Genomic DNA, 18,855 nt, shown 5'->3' with positions numbered 1-18,855 from the left:
GCCTTTACTTTTCACCCTAACACCAGTTTAACCATGTAACAACTACAGCACGGAAACAGGCCATCTCGACCCTTCTAGTCCGTGCCGAACACATAATCTCCCCATGTCCCATATACCTGCGCTCAGACCAAAAAAAAAAGATAGAAAGTAAGGTAATTACAAGAGGGAACTGAAGGTAGAAAACAGCGGAAGTGAACAGCCGACATTTGCCGTGGAGATTTAAAGATCCAAAATATCGGGAATTATCGCGTTTGCTCGCTGAATTTCATCAAAAGTAAGTTAATAGTGCCTTACTTTTGATGAAATTCAGCGAGCAAACGCGATAATTCCCGATATTTTGGATCTTTAAATCTCCACGGCAAATGTCGGCTGTTCACTTCCGCTGTTTTCTACCTTCAGTTCCCTCTTGTAATTACCTTACTTTCTATCTTTTTTTTTGCCTGAAAATTTAGGTCGCTGTGCTTCACGGTCACCCTGACCAGCACAGAAAATTTCAGCTCAAAAATCGGCCGTTTTCCATGTTTTTAACGGGTGGGGAAGTGCGTGTTTCCCCATTCACTAACATGTACCGAACTGACATATGTCCTCCAGTTAAAATTTTCGGTCACGTGAGGGGGGATCTACGCTCATTTGACCTTTGGTGAAATCACCCTATATATTTGACAGCTATGGTGCTTAGGTATACCAAAATCCCCTAGATAAATGAAGATAAAAATAGAAAATACAGGGATACTCAGCAGGTCAGATGTTGAGAGGAACAATTGCCGTTTTGGGTCAGAGAACCTTCTGATGGTTGAGTTCTTTGGCACAGAAGACAATCAGTTTGTTCAAGGATAATTGATCTGAAGCGTTAACTCTGTTTCTCTCTCCAGAGACACTACTTAACCTTCTGCGTATCCCGTTATTTTTCCCTTCAGATTTTCACCATCTGCAGATTTTAACATCTTGATTTCTCCAGATAACCGAGTTATTGCATTTTATGAACTTAATGTTTTTTTCTTTTGGTTTCCTTTGAACAGACAAATTACCTGATGCATTAATGCTAATGCAGTACAAGATTTTGATTCAAGGCAAAACTCGTATATTTCCAATCTGCTTGAGCAAAGATTGTGTTTACACAAGCTTGGTTTTGAAATTGACAAGATATGGTGAGATAAGTTGTCCTTTGATTATTCTGTTTTGGTTGAAACAACACCAGTACCGTCATTGTGCCTTGTAGTAGAATTGCAATTAACATTTTAGATTTTTGTTGGTGTTAGTTTGAATTTCTTAATTTTGTTTTTATATACCACAAGGAGAAAATATCCCAGAAACTGTCATTGGCGGTCGAGGTGAGTTTCACACTTTGAATTTTTTTTCTGTGGTGATGACTCACCATTCTCATTCCACGTAATTCCCTCCACACTCCCTCTCAATTGCTCCCTTGCCCCAGCATTGTGCTCTTTAGCTTGTCTAGTTTAGTTTAGTTTAGAGTTACAGCACGGAAACAGGCCCTTCGGCTAACCGAGTCCGCACCGACCATCGATCCTTGCACATTAACACTTCTTTGGAGTGTGGGAGGAAACCGAATTTCTCGGAGAAAACCTATGTAGGTCATGGGAGAACGTACAAATACCATACAGGCAAGCACCCATAGCCAGGATCGAACCCGGGTCTCTGCTGCTGTAAGGCAGCAACTCTACCATGCGCCACCGTGCCGCCCGCCCCTGTGGTTCAGTGTTGTCACCAGAGATTGTACCAGCAAGTGAAGAAACAATTGTGTCTGGTGGGGCTAAGAAAGAGAGTGGGGAGGCAGGTATTTTGCCTCTCTTGCCTAATGTCATTAGCCAATTAATTTTAGAGGCCCAGACAGCTTAAAAATATTTGGATGAGATCACAGTTGGATTCTCGACTATGTTTGGGAGTACACAGTTGGATAGTGATGTGGGGAGTGGATGGGAAGCAATTAGACAACTTCAATAGAAAAGTGACTACACATAATTAACCTCTTAATATTTAAGCTAGGTTGTCTGTATCTAGACATTTTATTTAGTGCTTAGATACACATGGGAAATATGGACAGTCCACTCAGTCATAATCCAGAGTTTGTTTATGGTATACATCATAGTTACTGTCTACTGATACTATAGGGAATGTATGTTTTGGGTGGTGAATCGGATTGCAATCATATGGACATCTTGTCTTAATTAGTGTAGACTACCAAGCATTGTTGGAGCTAAATGCTTCCATGCAAGTGGAGAGAATGCTAATGTTCAGTAATGCTAATTTTAATGTTTAAACAAAGCACCCATGTCACAGAGTCTCATGGAGTGTTATCCCTTCCCTTGTTTGAAGTATCCATAGTATATATATGACTGATCCAGTTTTGTTTCTGGCCCGTGGTGGTGTCCAGGATGTGGGAGACTAAGTTTAGGTAATACCAGGAAACAACATGGGTGAGCGATTGATAGACTCATTGAAAGTGGTCAGTGCAGTTTGTTTTGCTATACTGCCATAGGCACGTTCCTAGGTAACCTTATGGTGTAGAAATCATTTTATAAAGGCAATAGTGCCCATAGGGAAAAGGGGGCTAGAGGCGAGAGAGTTTCACATGCGCAATAACAAAGTTACTTCTTCCACAGGATTTAAACAAATAAAGATATTTTTTTAATAGCTATGTTCACTTTTGTTACTGCTAGAAATACCTGAAGCTGTATGTTACATTGTGTAATAGGGAAAAAAAGACACAGTTTGCTGGATAGGCGAAGGTTTGGGTCGGAACCTTCTTTACGCTTCAGACTGAAGCAACGTCACGACCTAAAACATTGCTTTTCCATGTTCTCCAGAGATGCTGCCTGACCTGCTGAGTTACTCCAGCACTTTGTGTCATTTTTGGAAAACACCATCTGCAGTTCCTTGTGCCATGGTGGTTTAATAGGGTTCCATTGCATAAGTATCCAGGATAGTTTGTGTAGGAAGGAACTGCAAAGGCTAGTTTAAAGCAAAGATAGATGCAAAAAGGTGGAGTAACTCAGCAGGTCAGACAGCATCTCTGGAAAAAAGGAATGGGTAACGTTTCGGGTTGAGAGCCTTCTTCAGACTGATAGGGGAAAAGGAAACAGGTGATATATACGGTTATATAGAGAGATAAAGAACAAATGCAAAATATTAACAATGATAAAGGAATCAGGCAATTGTTAGCCTTGTTAGTGAAAACGAGTTACAGACAATGAAATCACCAGGACGACAGTGAAACTAGTACGACGACTAGGGTGGGGGAGGGACGGAGAGAGAGGGGAATGCAAACGTTACTTGAAATTGGCAAAATCAACCGGGCTGTAAGCCGCCCAAGCGAAATATGAGGTGCTGTTCCTCCAATTTGCATTTGGCCTCACTCTGACAATAGAGGAGGCGCAGGATAGCAAGGTCAGTGTGGGGAAGGGAGTTAAAGTGTTTGGGAACCAGGAGATCAGGTCGGCCCAGGCAGACTGAGTGAAGGTGAACATCTTAATGAGGTGAAAATAGGTTAATCTTTTTTTGTTGCTTTTCTGTGGATTTCCGTGATCTCACATGATTTGGGGAAATTCTAATCCCGTGTAGAATTATCGCAACAAACTAAAGGCATTAAATGGCAACTAATCTACAAGTAATGAATGGTTCCTTTTAAGCACTTTCAACGGCCTGTAGCTAAAAGCAGCTGATATTTTATATATATTATGGTCTATCATAAAAATGATGTAAAATCAGCATTGGTCACTGATTAATGCCATAAACTGCCCATTCTATATATATATGTGTTTGTCAAGCATTTACCCTACATTCACCAGTGCCTCCTCTAACATCTCTCTACAGGATTTGCCCAACACGTGTGCGTTTTGGGTTATTGCTGTGAATATTGTGTAGCACATTGTTTAAGTGTTTTTGGAGTTATACAGTACAGAAACTGACCTTTCAACCCAATTCATCCGTGCCCCATTTAAGATAGTCCCAATTACCTGCATTTGGCTCATATCCCTCTAACCCTTTCCTATCCATGTGCGATGTCTTTTATAACCATATAACCATATAACAATTACAGCATGGAAACAGGCCATCTCGGCCCTACAAGTCCGTGCCGAACAACTTTTTTTCCCTTAGTCCCACCTGCCTGCACTCATACCATAACCCTCCATTCCCTTCTCATCCATATGCCTATACAATTTATTTTTAAATGATACCAATGAACCTGCCTCCACCACTTCCACTGGAAGCTCATTCCACACCGCTACCACTCTCTGAGTAAAGAAGTTCCCCCTCATATTACCCCTAAACTTCTGTCCCTTAATTCTGAAGTCATGTCCTCTTGTTTGAATCTTCCCTATTCTCAAAGGGAAAAGCTTGTCCACATCAACTCTGTCTATCCCTCTCATCATTTTAAAGACCTCTATCAAGTCCCCCCTTAACCTTCTGCGCTCCAGAGAATAAAGACCTAACTTATTCAACCTATCTCTGTAACTTAGTTGTTGAAATGCAGGCAACATTCTAGTAAATCTCTTCTGTACTCTCTCTATTTTGTTGACATCCTTCCTATAATTGGGCGACCAAAATTGTACACCATACTCCAGATTTGGTCTCACCATTGCCTTGTACAATTTTAACATTACATCCCAGCTTCTATACTCAATGCTCTGATTTATAAAGGCTAGCATACCAAAAGCTTTCTTTACCACCCTATCTATATGAGATTCCACCTTCAAGGAACTATGCACGGTTATACCCAGATCCCTCTGTTCAACTGTATTCTTCAATTCCCTACCATTTACCATGTACGTCCTATTTTGATTTGTCCTGCCAAGGTGTAGCACCTCACATTTATCAGCATTAAACTCCATCTGCCATCTTTCAGCCCATTTTTCCAAATGGCCTAAATCACTCTGTAGACTTTGGAAATCCTCTTCATTATCTTGGTATCATCTGCATACTTACTAATCCAGTTTACCACACCTTCATCCAGATCATTGATGTACATGACAAACAACAAAGGACCCAACACAGATCCCTGAGGCACCCCACTAGTCACCTGCCTCCAACCCGATAAACAGCCATCCACCATTACCCTCTGGCTTCTCCCATTCAGCCACTGTTGAATCCATCTTGCTATTCCTGCATTTATACCCAACAGTTGAACCTTCTTAACCAACCTTCCATGAGGAACCTTGTCAAAGGCCTTAATAAAGTCCATATAGACAACATCCACTGCTTTACCCTCGTCAATTTCCCTAGCAACCTCTTCAAAAAATTCAAGAAGATTAGTCAAACATGACCTTCCAGGCACAAATCCATGTTGACTGTTCCTAATCTGACCCTGTTTATCCAGATGCTTATATATATTGTCTGTAAGTATCTTTTCCATTAATTTGCCCACCACTGAAGTCAAACTAACAGGTCTATAACAGGTCTATAATTGCTAGGTTTACTCTTAGAACCCTTTTTAAACAATGGAACAACATGCGCAGTACGCCAATCCTCGGGGACTATTCCCGTTTCTAATGACATCATATAATATATAAAACTCAAATCAGTCCGCCTGCAGTACGGATCCCTTCCTGCCTTTTGATTCGTTCCCGTCATGTGATGTCACAATGCCCAATGGTCGCAGATGTCCAAATAGAAGATTGAGGGGTGATCTTATAGAATCTTATGTTTCTATGTTTCCCTCTCCTCACCCCTCTCCCTCTCCCACCCATCCCTCTCTCCCCCACTCCCTTCACTCTCTACCCCACCCCCTTCCCTCTCCCCCCGCCCCTTCCCCTATCCCTCTGTCCCTCTTGCATCACTCCCGCTACCCCTCTCCACCTCCCTCCCCACTCTTCCACTTCTCTCCCCCTTCCCCTCCACTCTCCCTCCCGACTCTTTCCCCTCTTTCTAATCTGAATGGAGCTGTGTATTGCATGCTCATCAATTGAAATTATCAACAATAGGATTTAAAGTTTTGGAGCTATGCTGCAAGCAAACAGGGCCTTCGGCTGAACTTGCTTATGGCAACCAAGTTGCCCCGTTTACCCATATCCTACCTACCTGCATTTGGTTCATCTCCATCTATCTATCTATCTATCTATCTATCTATCTATCTATCTATCTATCTATCTATCTATCTATCTATCTATCTATCTATCTATCTATCTATCTATCTATCTATCTATCTATCTATCTATCTATCTATCTATCTATCTATCTATCTATCTATCTATCTATCTATCTATCTATCTATCTATCTATCTATCTATCTATCTATCTATCTATCTATCTATCTATCTATCTATCTATCTATCTATCTATCTATCTATCTATCTATCTATCTATCTATCTATCTATCTAAATCTCAAATCCGTCCGCCGTCCGCCTGCAGTACGGATCCCTTCCTGCCTTTTGATTCGTTGACGGCTGCTCCTTCCTATCAGCTTCCAACACACTTCGAAACAAAGTTGCAAGACAGGAACACTGAACTTTTCACTGCTGCAGCAGGCAGGGTAGGTGCAATTGAGGGAGGCAGGGGAGTGCTGGAGACTTACATTTGGCAACGGCTTCAGTTCCATTGGAGGAGACGGGTGCATGGTGGAATATTGGGTTCGGGGAATCACACCATTGGGGGAGCAGACCCAACGGGTCTGCACTTGGTCTAGTTTGAAATATTTCTGTCATAGCCCCGGCTATTTCTATACTAACTTCCCTCAATGTCCTAGGGAATATCCTATCAGGACCTGAAGACTTATCCACTTTTATATTTTTCAAAAGTGTCAGTACTTCTTTTACTTTGAACCTCATAGTATCCATAGCTACTCTACTCATTTCCCTTACCTCACATAATTCAATATCCTTCTCCTTGGTGAATACCGAAGAAAAAGAATTGTTCAATATCTCCCCCATCTCTTTTGGCTCTGCAGATAACTGTCCACTCTGTCTCTCCAATGGACCAATTTTATCCCTCGTTATCCTTTTGCTATTAATATAATTAATAGCAAAAGGATTTTGCTATTAATGTGTGCCGCTGGCAGAAAAGCTCAATTGCTTCTTCTCCCGCTTTGAAACATCACAACAGCAGCACTCACCTGCTACAGCCCTGTTCCCATCCTCACCTGGCTCCTGTACTACCCCACTCACTGTCAGGGAGCACGATGTCAGACGGGTGCTCCTGGCAGTGAACCCCAAGAAGGCTACCGGCCCAGATGGAGTACCTGGTAAGGTGCTCAAAGCGTGCGCCCACCAGCTTACTGCCATCTTCACCAGAATTTTCAACCTCTCCCTGGACCAGGCAGTTATCCCGTCCTGCCTAAAATCAGGCACAATCGTCCCAGTGCCGAAGAAGTCTCCCATCACCAGCCTTAATGATTACCGTCCTGTGGCCCTCACTCCGGTAATCAAGAAGTGCTTCGAGAGATTGGGCCTCCAGCACATCAAGGACTATCTACCACCAGACTTCGACCCACACCAATTCGCTTATCGCCAAAACAGATCCACGGAAGACGCCATTACCGTAGCTCTCCACTCTGTGCTGAGCCATCTGGAGCAGGGGCAGAGCTACGTCCGGATGCTCTTTGTGGATTATAGCTCAGCTTTCAATACAACCATTCCGGACATTCTCATTGGTAAACTGGTCACTCTCGGCCTCCCCACTCTCACATGTGCCTGGATAAAAGATTTCCTCACCAACCGGCCCCAGACTGTGAGACTCGGCCCCCACCTCTCCTCCACTCGCAGGTTGTGTACCGGCTCCCCACAACACCTATGACTGTAGTCCGGCCCACAACAACAACCGCATCGTCAAATTTGCTGACGACACTACTGTAGTCGGACTTATTTCAAAGGGAGACGAGGCAGCCTACAGAGAGGAAGTCCTGAAGTTGACAACCTGGTGCTCAGAAAACAATCTGGCTCTGAACACCAGGAAAACAAAAGAGCTCATTGTCGACTTCAGGAGGCACAGCACCGACTTAGTCCCCCTACACATCAACGGCGAGTGTGTGGAGAGGGTCAACACCTTCCGGTTTCTCGGCGTCCATATCGCTGCTGATATCTCCTGGACAGACAACACGACAGCGGTCATCAAGAAGGCTCACCAGCGGCTGCACTTCCTGAGGGTCCTCAGGAAGCACAACCTGGACTCTAACCTGCTGCTGACCTTCTACCGCTCGTCCATCGAGAGCCTGCTGACATACTGCATTACAGCATGGTATGGCAGCTGCACCATGGCAGATAGGGAGAGGCTTCAGAGGGTAACTAGGACAGCGCAGAAGATCATTGGTTGCCCTCTCCCCTCCCTGATGGATATCTACACCTCCCGCTGCCTTAGCAGGGCAAAGAAGATCATCAAAGACAGCTCCCATCCTGCGTTTGGACTGTTCGACCTGCTGCCCTCTGGAAGGCGCTATAGGTGCATCAAATCCAGGACAAATAGAAATAGTTGCTTTCCGAAAATTATAACTAATTCAAATTCACACATGCACTGACTTCACAGCCCAACACCCGGACTTCCATCTGTATATATGTATATAGCGCCACAGAATTGTGCACCTATCCCCCCCCCTTCTCCCTTCTGTTTTTTGTTTTTCTGTTTCTTGTTTTTTGTACTAAATTATATGTATGCACTGAGTACGAGCAGCTTTCAATTTCACTGTACATGTATAGTGACAATAAATGGCATATCTATATCTATCTATAGCTGTAGAAACCCTTTGGATTACTTTCACCTTACTTGCCAAAGCAACCTCATATCTTCTTTTAGCTTTTCTAATTTCTTTCTTAAGATTCTTTTTACATTCCTTATACTTCTCAAGCACCTCATTTACTTCATGCTGCCTATAATTATTGTAGATCTCCCTCTTTTTCCGAACAAGATGTCCAATTTCCCTTGAAAACCAGGGCTCATTCCAATTTTTACTGTTTCCTTTCAACCGAACAGGAACATAAAGATTCTGTACTCTTAAAATTTCCCCTTTAAATGTCCTCCATTTCTCTTCTACATCTTTCCCATAAAACAAAATGTCCCAGTTCACTCCTTTTAAATCATCTCGCATCTCATCAAAGTTAGCCTTTCTCCAATCAAAAATCTCAACCCTAGGTCCAGTTCTGACCCTCTCCATAATTATATTGAAATGTTTTTTTTGAATGTTGTTATTCCTTCAACTACCTCAACTGCCTTCTCGGACTAATTTTTTTAAACTCTGATTTCCAATGTAAGTTTATATTTATAAATGTAAAGTTTTGAATACTTTGAAAATAAAACACGAATGAACAGAGTTTTTTATTTCAGGGATCAAAAAAGAAAAAAGGTTTTCGAGGTAAGTAACAATATGTCTCCTGATTTTGATATACTTCAAAGTTTTTGCAAAACCTGCAATGTTTTGCCATTACTTCCATTATATTTTAGTCATATCATTGATGAGAAAGAGCTTAGCGTTGTTGAAGTGATTATATGGATTTCAGTAATAGGACTGACTTTGAACCATCATGGAAATGAATCTAGAGTATTCAAAAAGTGTTTGTGGGGAGGGGGGTGGTACAAATTCCTCACTTTTCTTTCACTGCGTTGCAATGTCACAGGTATAAAAACAATGTACAGCTGTTCTCATATGTAACACTAAATATGCAACTGTTAAAAATTGAATAGGTGCCCAATGAAAAGCAAGATCCGATCATTCCTTCCCCCACCCTAACATAAACATCATTTTCCAACAAGAACATTCTTCAGTCCAACCTTGGAGATGAAATCTTTCAAGTCTGTAAACCTGCTTCATAATCTGTTCCTGCACCATCTCTGGGACCTTCGCATCCTTCTGAATGCTGGATGACTATAATTGGACCGCAAACTCAAATTGCAACCTAAACAGTAGTTTAGTTTAATTTATTGTCACATGCACCGAGTTACAGTGAAAAACATTTGTTGCGTATTAACCAGTCTGTGGAAAGCCTATACATTATTACGTGTACAGTGCTGAATGGAGTTCCAGCATAATTTCCCTCCCTTTATACTCTACCTCAACTAAAGGCTCTCAGTGTGTCCTTTAATTTATCATTACACCAAAATACAATTAAATACATAATGATAAAGGAAATATTTGCAGATCTAAGCAGAGGAAGCAGTATAAATTAGATAGCTTAGAGACAGGACAGATGCAATGAGAACATTTCCTTTTTCTATTCTGTGCAGTTAGATAACTTTATTATAAAGCAAAATATTATATTTAATGGTCCTACTCATGCATGTATTTTTTCCCCCAGAGTCGATTGATGATGTACTGGATGACCTGCTCGGAGATGATGGTAACTTAATCCAAATGGTTTCATTATACATATTTGTTTGCTTTATTCTTCAAATGTTTAATAGCAGACACATTTGTCCAGCTGCTTTTTACCTTGCTGTGTGTTTGCTTATTCTCTTTGTTGCAGTTAGCCCAGTAACAAAAAATATTTGAGTATTCTCCACATAAACACACTGCTAGGTTTGGAAGAGGCTTTGGCAACATGACTCAAAATAGGCATTCTGAACCAGGCGCATAAGTGATGTGGCTGTAAGAATGGGGTGTCCTGAGACTACAAAGTCTTTCCACAATCCAAAAGCAGGATGATAAACTGCTCTCCATTTTCCTCGATGAATCCAGATCCAACAACTTGCAGGAAGTACATCATCTTCCATTTTTAAACAACCAACTTGATTTGTCATAATTCCACAGTCCTAAATATTAATTCCAAATGTCACTCAAACAGTAGATTCAGTATGTACTGTTTACAAATCGATTGCCGTTTCTTGCCTAGGCTGCTCTAACAACACCTCTCCAACCTGCAACCTACACCACCTGCATATTTGCTTTCAAATTGTACACCATTCTGATTTTGAATTATATTGCTGTTCCTTTATTGTTGTGGGGTCCAAACCCTGGAACTCTCTCCCAAACAGTACCTTTTCCAGAAGAACAGAAACATTTCAAGAAGATTGCTCAGCATCACCTTTTCATGGGCAAGTTAGATGAACAATTAATTGCTGATCTTGTAAAATGAATAAGTAACAGCACAAGCTGATTTTACTGCAACACCCAACGTGTCAAGGAATTGAGAAATAAAAATTCCTTAGTTTAGTTTCATTAGTTTCTTTGCTAGTTTTTTCTCAGTGACCATTTCAGTAGACCCACCACAAATGTAAAAAAACAATCATCATTCATGTTTTTTTTTGCATCATCACTGCAATCATTTATAAATCACCTTTGTGTCAATCTTCTAATTAGCTTTACCTTGCCTTTCCTGAGAATGTTGTGTGATTTGGAGTCAAGCATCCAAATATTCACATGCCCAGACAACAGCTTTTTATGGCATTAAGATTCTCAAAAGGCTGTTAAGTGACAGTAATATGCTTGTGAAATGTAAAAACTTGTGAGGTATCAATTCTAGGGGCGTTGAGGACAGTATTTGGACGCCTGCGACAATACATAGAAACATAGAAATTAGGTGCAGGAGTAGGCCATTCGGCCCTTCGAGCCTGCACCGCCATTCAATATGATCATGGCTGATCATCTAACTCAGTATCCCGTACCTGCCTTCTCTCCATACCCTCTGATCCCCTTAGCCACAAGGGCCACATCTAACTCCCTCTTAAATATAGCCAATGAACTGGCCTCAACTACCCTCTGTGGCAGAGAGTTCCAGAGATTCACCACTCTCTTTGTGAAAAAAGTTCTTCTCATCTCGGTTTTAAAGGATTTCCCCCTTATCCTTAAGCTGTGACCCCTTGTCCTGGACTTCCCCGAGAATAAGAGAAGAAACTCTAAATGTGTCGAGTACTGAGACCCAATTAAATTGAGATGAGAAATTACAATCTTCCAGTTGAGTTTAAAAAGTAAATGGTGTATTTTCAGCAATTCTCATTAATGCTTAGCTTTGTTGTTTTTGATAATTTAGAACTAGTGATGAGAAACTGCACACATTTTAACTATGTGTCCTGATTGTGTGTGATAAAATAATGAGAATTGCATTTAACAACTGGTTTTATCTCTAACTTTTTCTTGCAGCCAAATCTCCCAAAATATCTGCTTTCACAACAACACAATCAGGAAGTGCCATCAGGAAATCAGCAACCGCAGCGCCCAGAACCAGCAAAAAGTACGGGTTAGCAGCCTAACTGACTGTAGGAACAATAAATGTGCTGTGAATATTGCAGTTTGCAGATAGAATTTTAATTTAATGGGGCTTGAAAATTTAATTTCAGCTTTCAATTTTCAGTGGAATGTACTCAAACGAAACAATATTTTCCCTACAATGACAATGCATGTTGTAACCAAAATCTTGGGTTCTCCCGTGCATTTAGTGATTAATGTAGTAGGTGCTTTATCTTTTCAGATCATTGCTGGATGATGACTTTTTTAATAAATTGGCACAGGAGGCTGGCAAGGACAATGATGTAAGTATGATTCTTAATACATGATTAGTACTGGTGTCAGAGGTTATGGGGAGAAGGCAGGAGAATGGGGTTTGGAAGGACGGATAGATTAGCCATGATTGAGTTGGTCTCAAGGGTTTATAGGAAGATTGGTTCAGTGGTATTTTAATAATTTAACTCCTAGTGGGTGGAAGATTTCTGCAAAATGTATGTACTTGGAATTAGGACATCTACATCTAATGAAGTTTCTTATTGAGATAGATGTTTAGTTGTGTGGGGTCAGGTTTGAACAGCTAAATGGCCTATCTCCAATAGTTCAATCAAAGTACTGTATAAGCTCAACAGTCAGCAACTTCTGATGATGAGAAAGACAAAAAAGAATTGTGAGGTTATTTTAGAAGATTTTAAATGCTAATTTTATGTATAATCTCTTAATATACTTTCACGGCATCTGGGTTTTAACTGCTCCTTAATGAACCTTAATTCTGTGGCAGCGCAATGGTGCAGCGGTAGAGTTGCTGCCTTATAGCACGAGAGACCCGGGTCCAATCCTGACCACAGTTGCTGTCTGTACGTAGTACGTTCTCCCTGTGAACTGTTTCGCTGGGTGTTCCCGTTCCATCACACATTCCAACAATGTACAGGTTTTTAAGTTAATTGTCCCTGGTATGGTAGATAGAACTAGTGTACAGAGTGACTGCTGGTCGACCGGACTCTGTCGGCTGAAGGACCTGTTTTCATGCTGCATCTCAAAGCTAAAAAACTTTGAGGATGAATTTCACACTGTTTGCTAAATCTGTGAGATTCTATCCTCTTTTGGAGTCTCACAGATTTTAGTAAACAGTATGAAATGTATCTATCCTCTTTCCAAAGTTAAAATTTCAAACCCGTCCATTCTCATTTCTCACCAAACCTCTCCCCAACTAATAGGATTTGATCTGTGGAAGCTTTTAATAGAAATATGTATTCACAATTCGGGATCAAATGGCTAAATTCTTGAATATAATGGAATAGGTGGGAGAATTGAATGGAGCAGCACTTTGTAATGAATGGATCTGTCCTATTTTCTTTGTGTAGGAGTCTGAGATTTCTGAGGTTGATCACCAGGCTCTGTTAGAAACAATGGAGGTAAGTTTGTGTTACAATCTGTAATGGTTCTCCTTTACAGAATCGAGTGAATAATAGGATTTGCCAGGGGTGGTGATGGAAGCAGATACGATGATGACATTTGAGAGGCTTTTGGATAGGCACGTGTGTGTATGCAGGGAATAGAGGGATATGGATCATGTGGAGACAGAGGAGATTAGTTTAACTGAGCCCCATGTACAGCACGGACAGTTTTGCCTAAGGGACTGTTCTTGTGCTGTACTGTTCTATGCTATGTTTTAAATCCCATAGGCACTCTTCTTCTGTATTTATTCCCTATTGTTTCTAATTTGCTTAGAGCACCATTTGAATTTGTCTTGAACCGGTCCGATTTTGAGCAGTGCATAGGGCAGAAATGGAATGAAGAGCGGAAAATTCTGGAATGCAAATGAGGCCCAACAACATATGCAAATGGCAGAAAAAGCTTTGTGTCACAAGACTTTTGTGTTATACTATTGCGGTCACCCAACCACCACCAAGAACAAATTCTAGCAGCAAATATGTTACAGCATACATCCTATCATCATATCAAAAAGGCAAGCAGGTGGGCAGAGGGTGGGGTGGCCCTGTTGGTAAGGAATGAAATCCAATCCTAAGCAAGAAATTACATATGTATTTACCTATGACATTGAAATGACAGAAGATGTAGAATCCTTGTGTGTAGAGTTAAGAAACGGCAAGGGTAAAAAGACCCCGATGGGAGTTATATACAGGCCTCTAAATAGTAGCCAAAATGTAGGTTGTGGATAGACTGGGATAATCTTTTCCCAAGATAAGGAATTTGTAGAATGTAGTGTGCAAGATGGTTTTTAGAGCCCATTAGGGTAAAGGAGATTCCAGATTCGTTGTTGTACTTCTAGATAAATTCCAGTGATTTCTAAACTATTAACACAATGTCAACACTTTTTTTAACTGCAATTTATGCATTTATTTCAGTTTTGTGTCTTTGATTATGTTAGCCATTAACCAAATTTCCTGATGCCTACCAGGCCATTTTGTCCCATTGCATCTATGCCATCTCACATAATAATCCCATTCCCCACTAATTTTTCCCTCTGACGTATTCTCCCTAACTTCTCATAGACTTCCAAACAAACTCTAACAGATAAGTTACAGCGGCCAATTTATCAACCAAGCAATATCTCCTTGGGACATTCTCACAGGGAGAATTTCCGTAAAAAATTACTACGAATTGTGGATGCTGCCCTGAACATCACACAAACCAACCTCCCTTCCATTGACTCTATTTACACCTCATGCTGCCTCGGCAAGGCCAGCAGCATAATCAAGAATGAGTTGCACCCTGGCCACTCCCTCTTCCCCCATCTGCCAAAAGATACAGAAGTGTGAAAACGTACACCTCCATATTCAGGGACAGTTTCTTCCCAGCTGTTATCAGGCAACTGAACCATCCTACCACAACTAGAGAACAGTCCTGAACTACTATCTACCTCATTGGTGACCCTTGGATTATCTTTGATCGGACTTCACTGCCTTTATCTTGCACTAAATGTTATTTCCTTATCATGTATGTGTACAGTGTGAATGGTTTGATTGTAAACTTGTTTTGTATTTCCGCTGACTGGTTAGCACGCAACAAAAGCTTTTCACTGTACCTTGGTACACGTGACAATAAACTGTGAACTAAACTGAGAACTTGCAAATTTCATACAGACTGAACCTGTGTTGCTAGCAGTGTAGCACTTTCTGTACTAGTCTGCCAACCCAACCATACAGTGAGTTGTCACTATCAGCCAGGATCTTAGTGTTACCGCATCCCCATGAAGATGAGTTCCATCCAAAAACGTCATCAGTCCATTTCCCTCCACAGATGCTACTCATCCCACTCGGTTACTCCAGCACTTCGCTTTCTTTCCCCATGAAGGACGTTTGTTCTTTTACATTTCAAACATTGGAAACCATTTTGCAAATTAATAGAATATTTTGTGGTGACAATTGGTAATTGGAAAAAATATATAATTGGTAAGAGAACCGGGGATTGGGGGAAGAGGAGAAGTCAGAATAGAAGTGTTGTGATCTGGAATTTAATGCAGGTTTGAAAAATAATTGAAGAATTTGCAAGAGAGTGTTGAGAATGGAACCAGAGAATTGAATCATTTGTACAGCTCTTTGAATCAATGCAGAATCAATGCAGGCATGATGACCTTTTTTCAGTTATTATATTGTATGACAGGTGGTATGTAGTTTCTGAAGTATTTTTGTATTTAAAAGGCTCTTGGACAAAACCACGAATAAGAAAGTTTAGAGGCATATGGGCCAAACACGGGCAAATGGGATTAGCTTAAATGGGGCATTTTGGTTGGCATAGACAAGTTGGGTTGAAAGGCCTGTTTCCGTGCTGTATAACTAGGATTCTAGTCCCACTTTCACGACCTTTTTTACTCGTGGACATTTTTCATCATGCTAGAAAAACGCCCCGACCTACTTGATGCCACGAGTACTTACGACTAACATCACGGCCTACCACGACCTACCTACGACCTCCTACGACCTCATGATGACCATGCTGTGCGAGTATGAGTCAAGGGCAAACTCGGCAGAGGTCGTGAATTAGGTCGAGAAAGAGGGACAGGCCCTTAACTCAATTGAGTGAAATCTTGACAAGATGGAGAAAATTATGCACTTCAAAGAGAGTCCTGCACTCTTGTGGGGAAGATTCAGTTGACAGTTCAATAGCTTTGCTGTAAAGATTTTTATTTTTCTTAAGCAAGTTGGACAAGCTCCCTCTCTGAGACTATTAACTTTCTTTCTATTCCCTTCCCTGGTGGGTATTATTGAAAAGGTTGGACTTTGACAATAACTAGTCATTATTTTTCTGCTGCCAGTGCTCACATTACCAGATGTATCAAATTCTGTTTCACAACTTGATCATGGTCTCATTTGAACTTCTGACGTCTCAAGTTGCTAATCCACTGCCAGAATCACAAACTGTCTTAATCCACTTGATTTTTTTATGTGCAGAATATTGATGACATGGATGCTGACCTTTTTGGGAAAAAAAAGAACCCACGTTCTGTTCCAAATCAACTTGATGAAAATCCTGTTGAGGCAGTCGGCTCCAAACCAGAATCCTCTAGAACTGCACAAAAACCTGCAGAAGTGAAAGGTAACTTGATCTGTACTATGTAAATGGAAAGGAGAGCTCATTTTGTACTTTATCTAAAATAAAGTACAAACGTTTATCTCATTCCTTCACAATCATGTGATAATCTTAAATTGTCTTCTGGTAACAGAATATTACATTGTTCAATAAGGATAAAGGTTGTCATCAAACAGTACAATGTCTGATTCATAGAGCAATTGTCAGTGACAATTTGAAGTTATAAAAGAAGAAAATTAAACCCGTGGCCTGAACATTAACAGGAGCCACATATTTTAACAGGGAATGTAAAGGGAAACAAAACGTCTTTGTTAGAAAGTCAGTTTCATTCACAGGCTTAGCTCTCAAGGCTGCAGGACCTGTTTAATCCGATCCAGTAGCCTGGGTGGCTGTTCACAATTCGGATTTGGTGGATTTGTTCTCATCCCTCGGATGGGGGATCCCTGACATTTTGAACATTAACAAGAGGACATTAGTTCTGATGGGAAAGTTGAGGGAAGCAAAGAATACATAGTCATGCCATCTGCCGGTTTACATCTATCCCAAACCAGTTGTGCAATCCGCAGATCCCTCATGCTCCTGGTCCCAGCACACTTCCCAACCAGCCCCATCCCTAACATTTTTACTAAAACAGACAACATCCAGTTTGTTCCTGCAACACAATAGACGGCCAGAACCTTTCTCCAAGGGTGGGAATATCAAAGTTTAGAGATCACAGCTATCAGATGAAGGGGAAAATTTGTGTGGTTGCCTGGAATGGGCTGACAGGTTGGTGGTGGAGACATATATGATAGTGGCATTTGAGAGGCTTTTGGATAGGCACATAGATATTCAGGGAGCCGTTTTGAGAGGAGATAAATCCATTTTGACAAATCGGTACAGTTCCCTGAAGGTGGAATCTCATGTAGATAGGGTGGTAAAGAAAGCTTTTGGTGTGCTGGCCTTAGTGTAGAAATAGCAGGGGATATGGCAGAAATATTTCAAATGTCATTAGAAACGGGAATAGTCCCCGAGGATTGGCGTACTGCGCATGTTGTTCCATTGTTTAAAAAGGGTTCTAAGAGTAAACCTAGCAATTATAGATCTGTTAGTTTGACATCAGTGGTGGGCAAATTAATGGAACGGATACTTAGAGATAATATATATAAGCATCTGGATAAACAGGGTCTGATTAGGAACAGTCAACATGGATTTGTGCCTGGAAGGTCGTGTTTGACTAATCTTCTTGAATTTTTTGAAGAGGTTACTAGGGAAATTGACGAGGGTAAAGCAGTGGATGTTGTCTATATGGACTTTAGTAAGGCCTTTGACAAGGTTCCTCATGGAAGGTTGGTTAAGAAGGTTCAACTGTTGTGTATAAATGCAGGAATAGCAAGATGGATTCAACAGTGGCTGAATGGGAGAAGCCAGAGGGTAATGGCGGATGGCTGTTTATCGGGTTGGAGGCAGGTGACTAGTGGGGTGCCTCAGGGATCTGTGTTGGGTCCTTTGTTGTTTGTCATGTACATCAATGATCTGGATGAAGGTGTGGTAAATTGGATTAGTAAGTATGCAGATGATACCAAGATAGGGGGTGTTCTGGATAATGAAGAGGATTTCTAAAGTCTACAGAGTGATTTAGGCCATTTGGAAAAATGGGCTGAAAGATGGCAGATGGAGTTTAATGCTGATAAATGTGAGGTGCTACACCTTGGCAGGACAAATCAAAATAGGACGTACATGGTAAATGGTAGGGAATTGAAGAATACAGTTGAACAGAGGGATCTGGGTATAACCGTGCATAGTTCCTTGAAGGTGGAATCTCATATAGATAGGGTGGTAAAGAAAGCTTTTGGTATGCTAGCCTTTATAAATCAGAGCATTGAGTATAGAAGCTGGGATGTAATGTTAAAATTGTACAAGGCATTGGTGAGACCAAATCTGGAGTATGGTGTACAATTTTGGTTGCCCAATTATAGGAAGGATGTCAACAAAATAGAGAGAGTACAGAGGAGATTTACTAGAATGTTGCCTGGGTTTCAACAACTAAGTTACAGAGATAGGCTGAATAAGTTAGGTCTTTATTCTCTGGAGCGCAGAAGGTTAAGGGGGGACCTGATAGAGGTCTTTAAAATGATGAGAGGGATAGACAGAGTTGATGTGGACAAGCTTTTCCCTTTGGGAATAGGGAAGATTCAAACAAGAGGACATGACTTCAGAATTA

At 41.1% G+C, this 18,855-nt stretch overlaps 1 protein-coding gene across 3 annotated transcripts in view; it reads left to right on the top strand.

Annotated features, from left to right (window-relative positions):
• Nucleotides 1-18,855, top strand: part of LOC129708407 (fas-binding factor 1 homolog) — a 79,379-nt gene that overhangs the window by 655 nt on the left and 59,869 nt on the right. For 2 of the 3 annotated variants that reach the window (XM_055654132.1, XM_055654134.1), the window contains exons 2-9: nucleotides 1,020-1,148; nucleotides 1,296-1,331; nucleotides 9,269-9,296; nucleotides 10,237-10,278; nucleotides 12,018-12,108; nucleotides 12,346-12,406; nucleotides 13,463-13,513; nucleotides 16,514-16,658. In XM_055654132.1, the coding sequence (XP_055510107.1) occupies nucleotides 1,146-1,148; nucleotides 1,296-1,331; nucleotides 9,269-9,296; nucleotides 10,237-10,278; nucleotides 12,018-12,108; nucleotides 12,346-12,406; nucleotides 13,463-13,513; nucleotides 16,514-16,658 (457 nt within the window). In that variant the 5' untranslated portion in view covers nucleotides 1,020-1,145. The remainder of the gene's footprint in view (nucleotides 1-1,019; nucleotides 1,149-1,295; nucleotides 1,332-9,268; nucleotides 9,297-10,236; nucleotides 10,279-12,017; nucleotides 12,109-12,345; nucleotides 12,407-13,462; nucleotides 13,514-16,513; nucleotides 16,659-18,855) is intronic. The other variant, XM_055654133.1, reaches the window with a different exon arrangement.

Source organism: Leucoraja erinacea, chromosome 23, assembly GCF_028641065.1.
Source record: "Leucoraja erinacea ecotype New England chromosome 23, Leri_hhj_1, whole genome shotgun sequence".
NCBI classification, from domain to species: domain Eukaryota; kingdom Metazoa; phylum Chordata; class Chondrichthyes; order Rajiformes; family Rajidae; genus Leucoraja; species Leucoraja erinaceus.
Note: the sequence above shows the minus strand (reverse complement) of the source record. Positions and strands in the feature narration are given on the sequence as shown.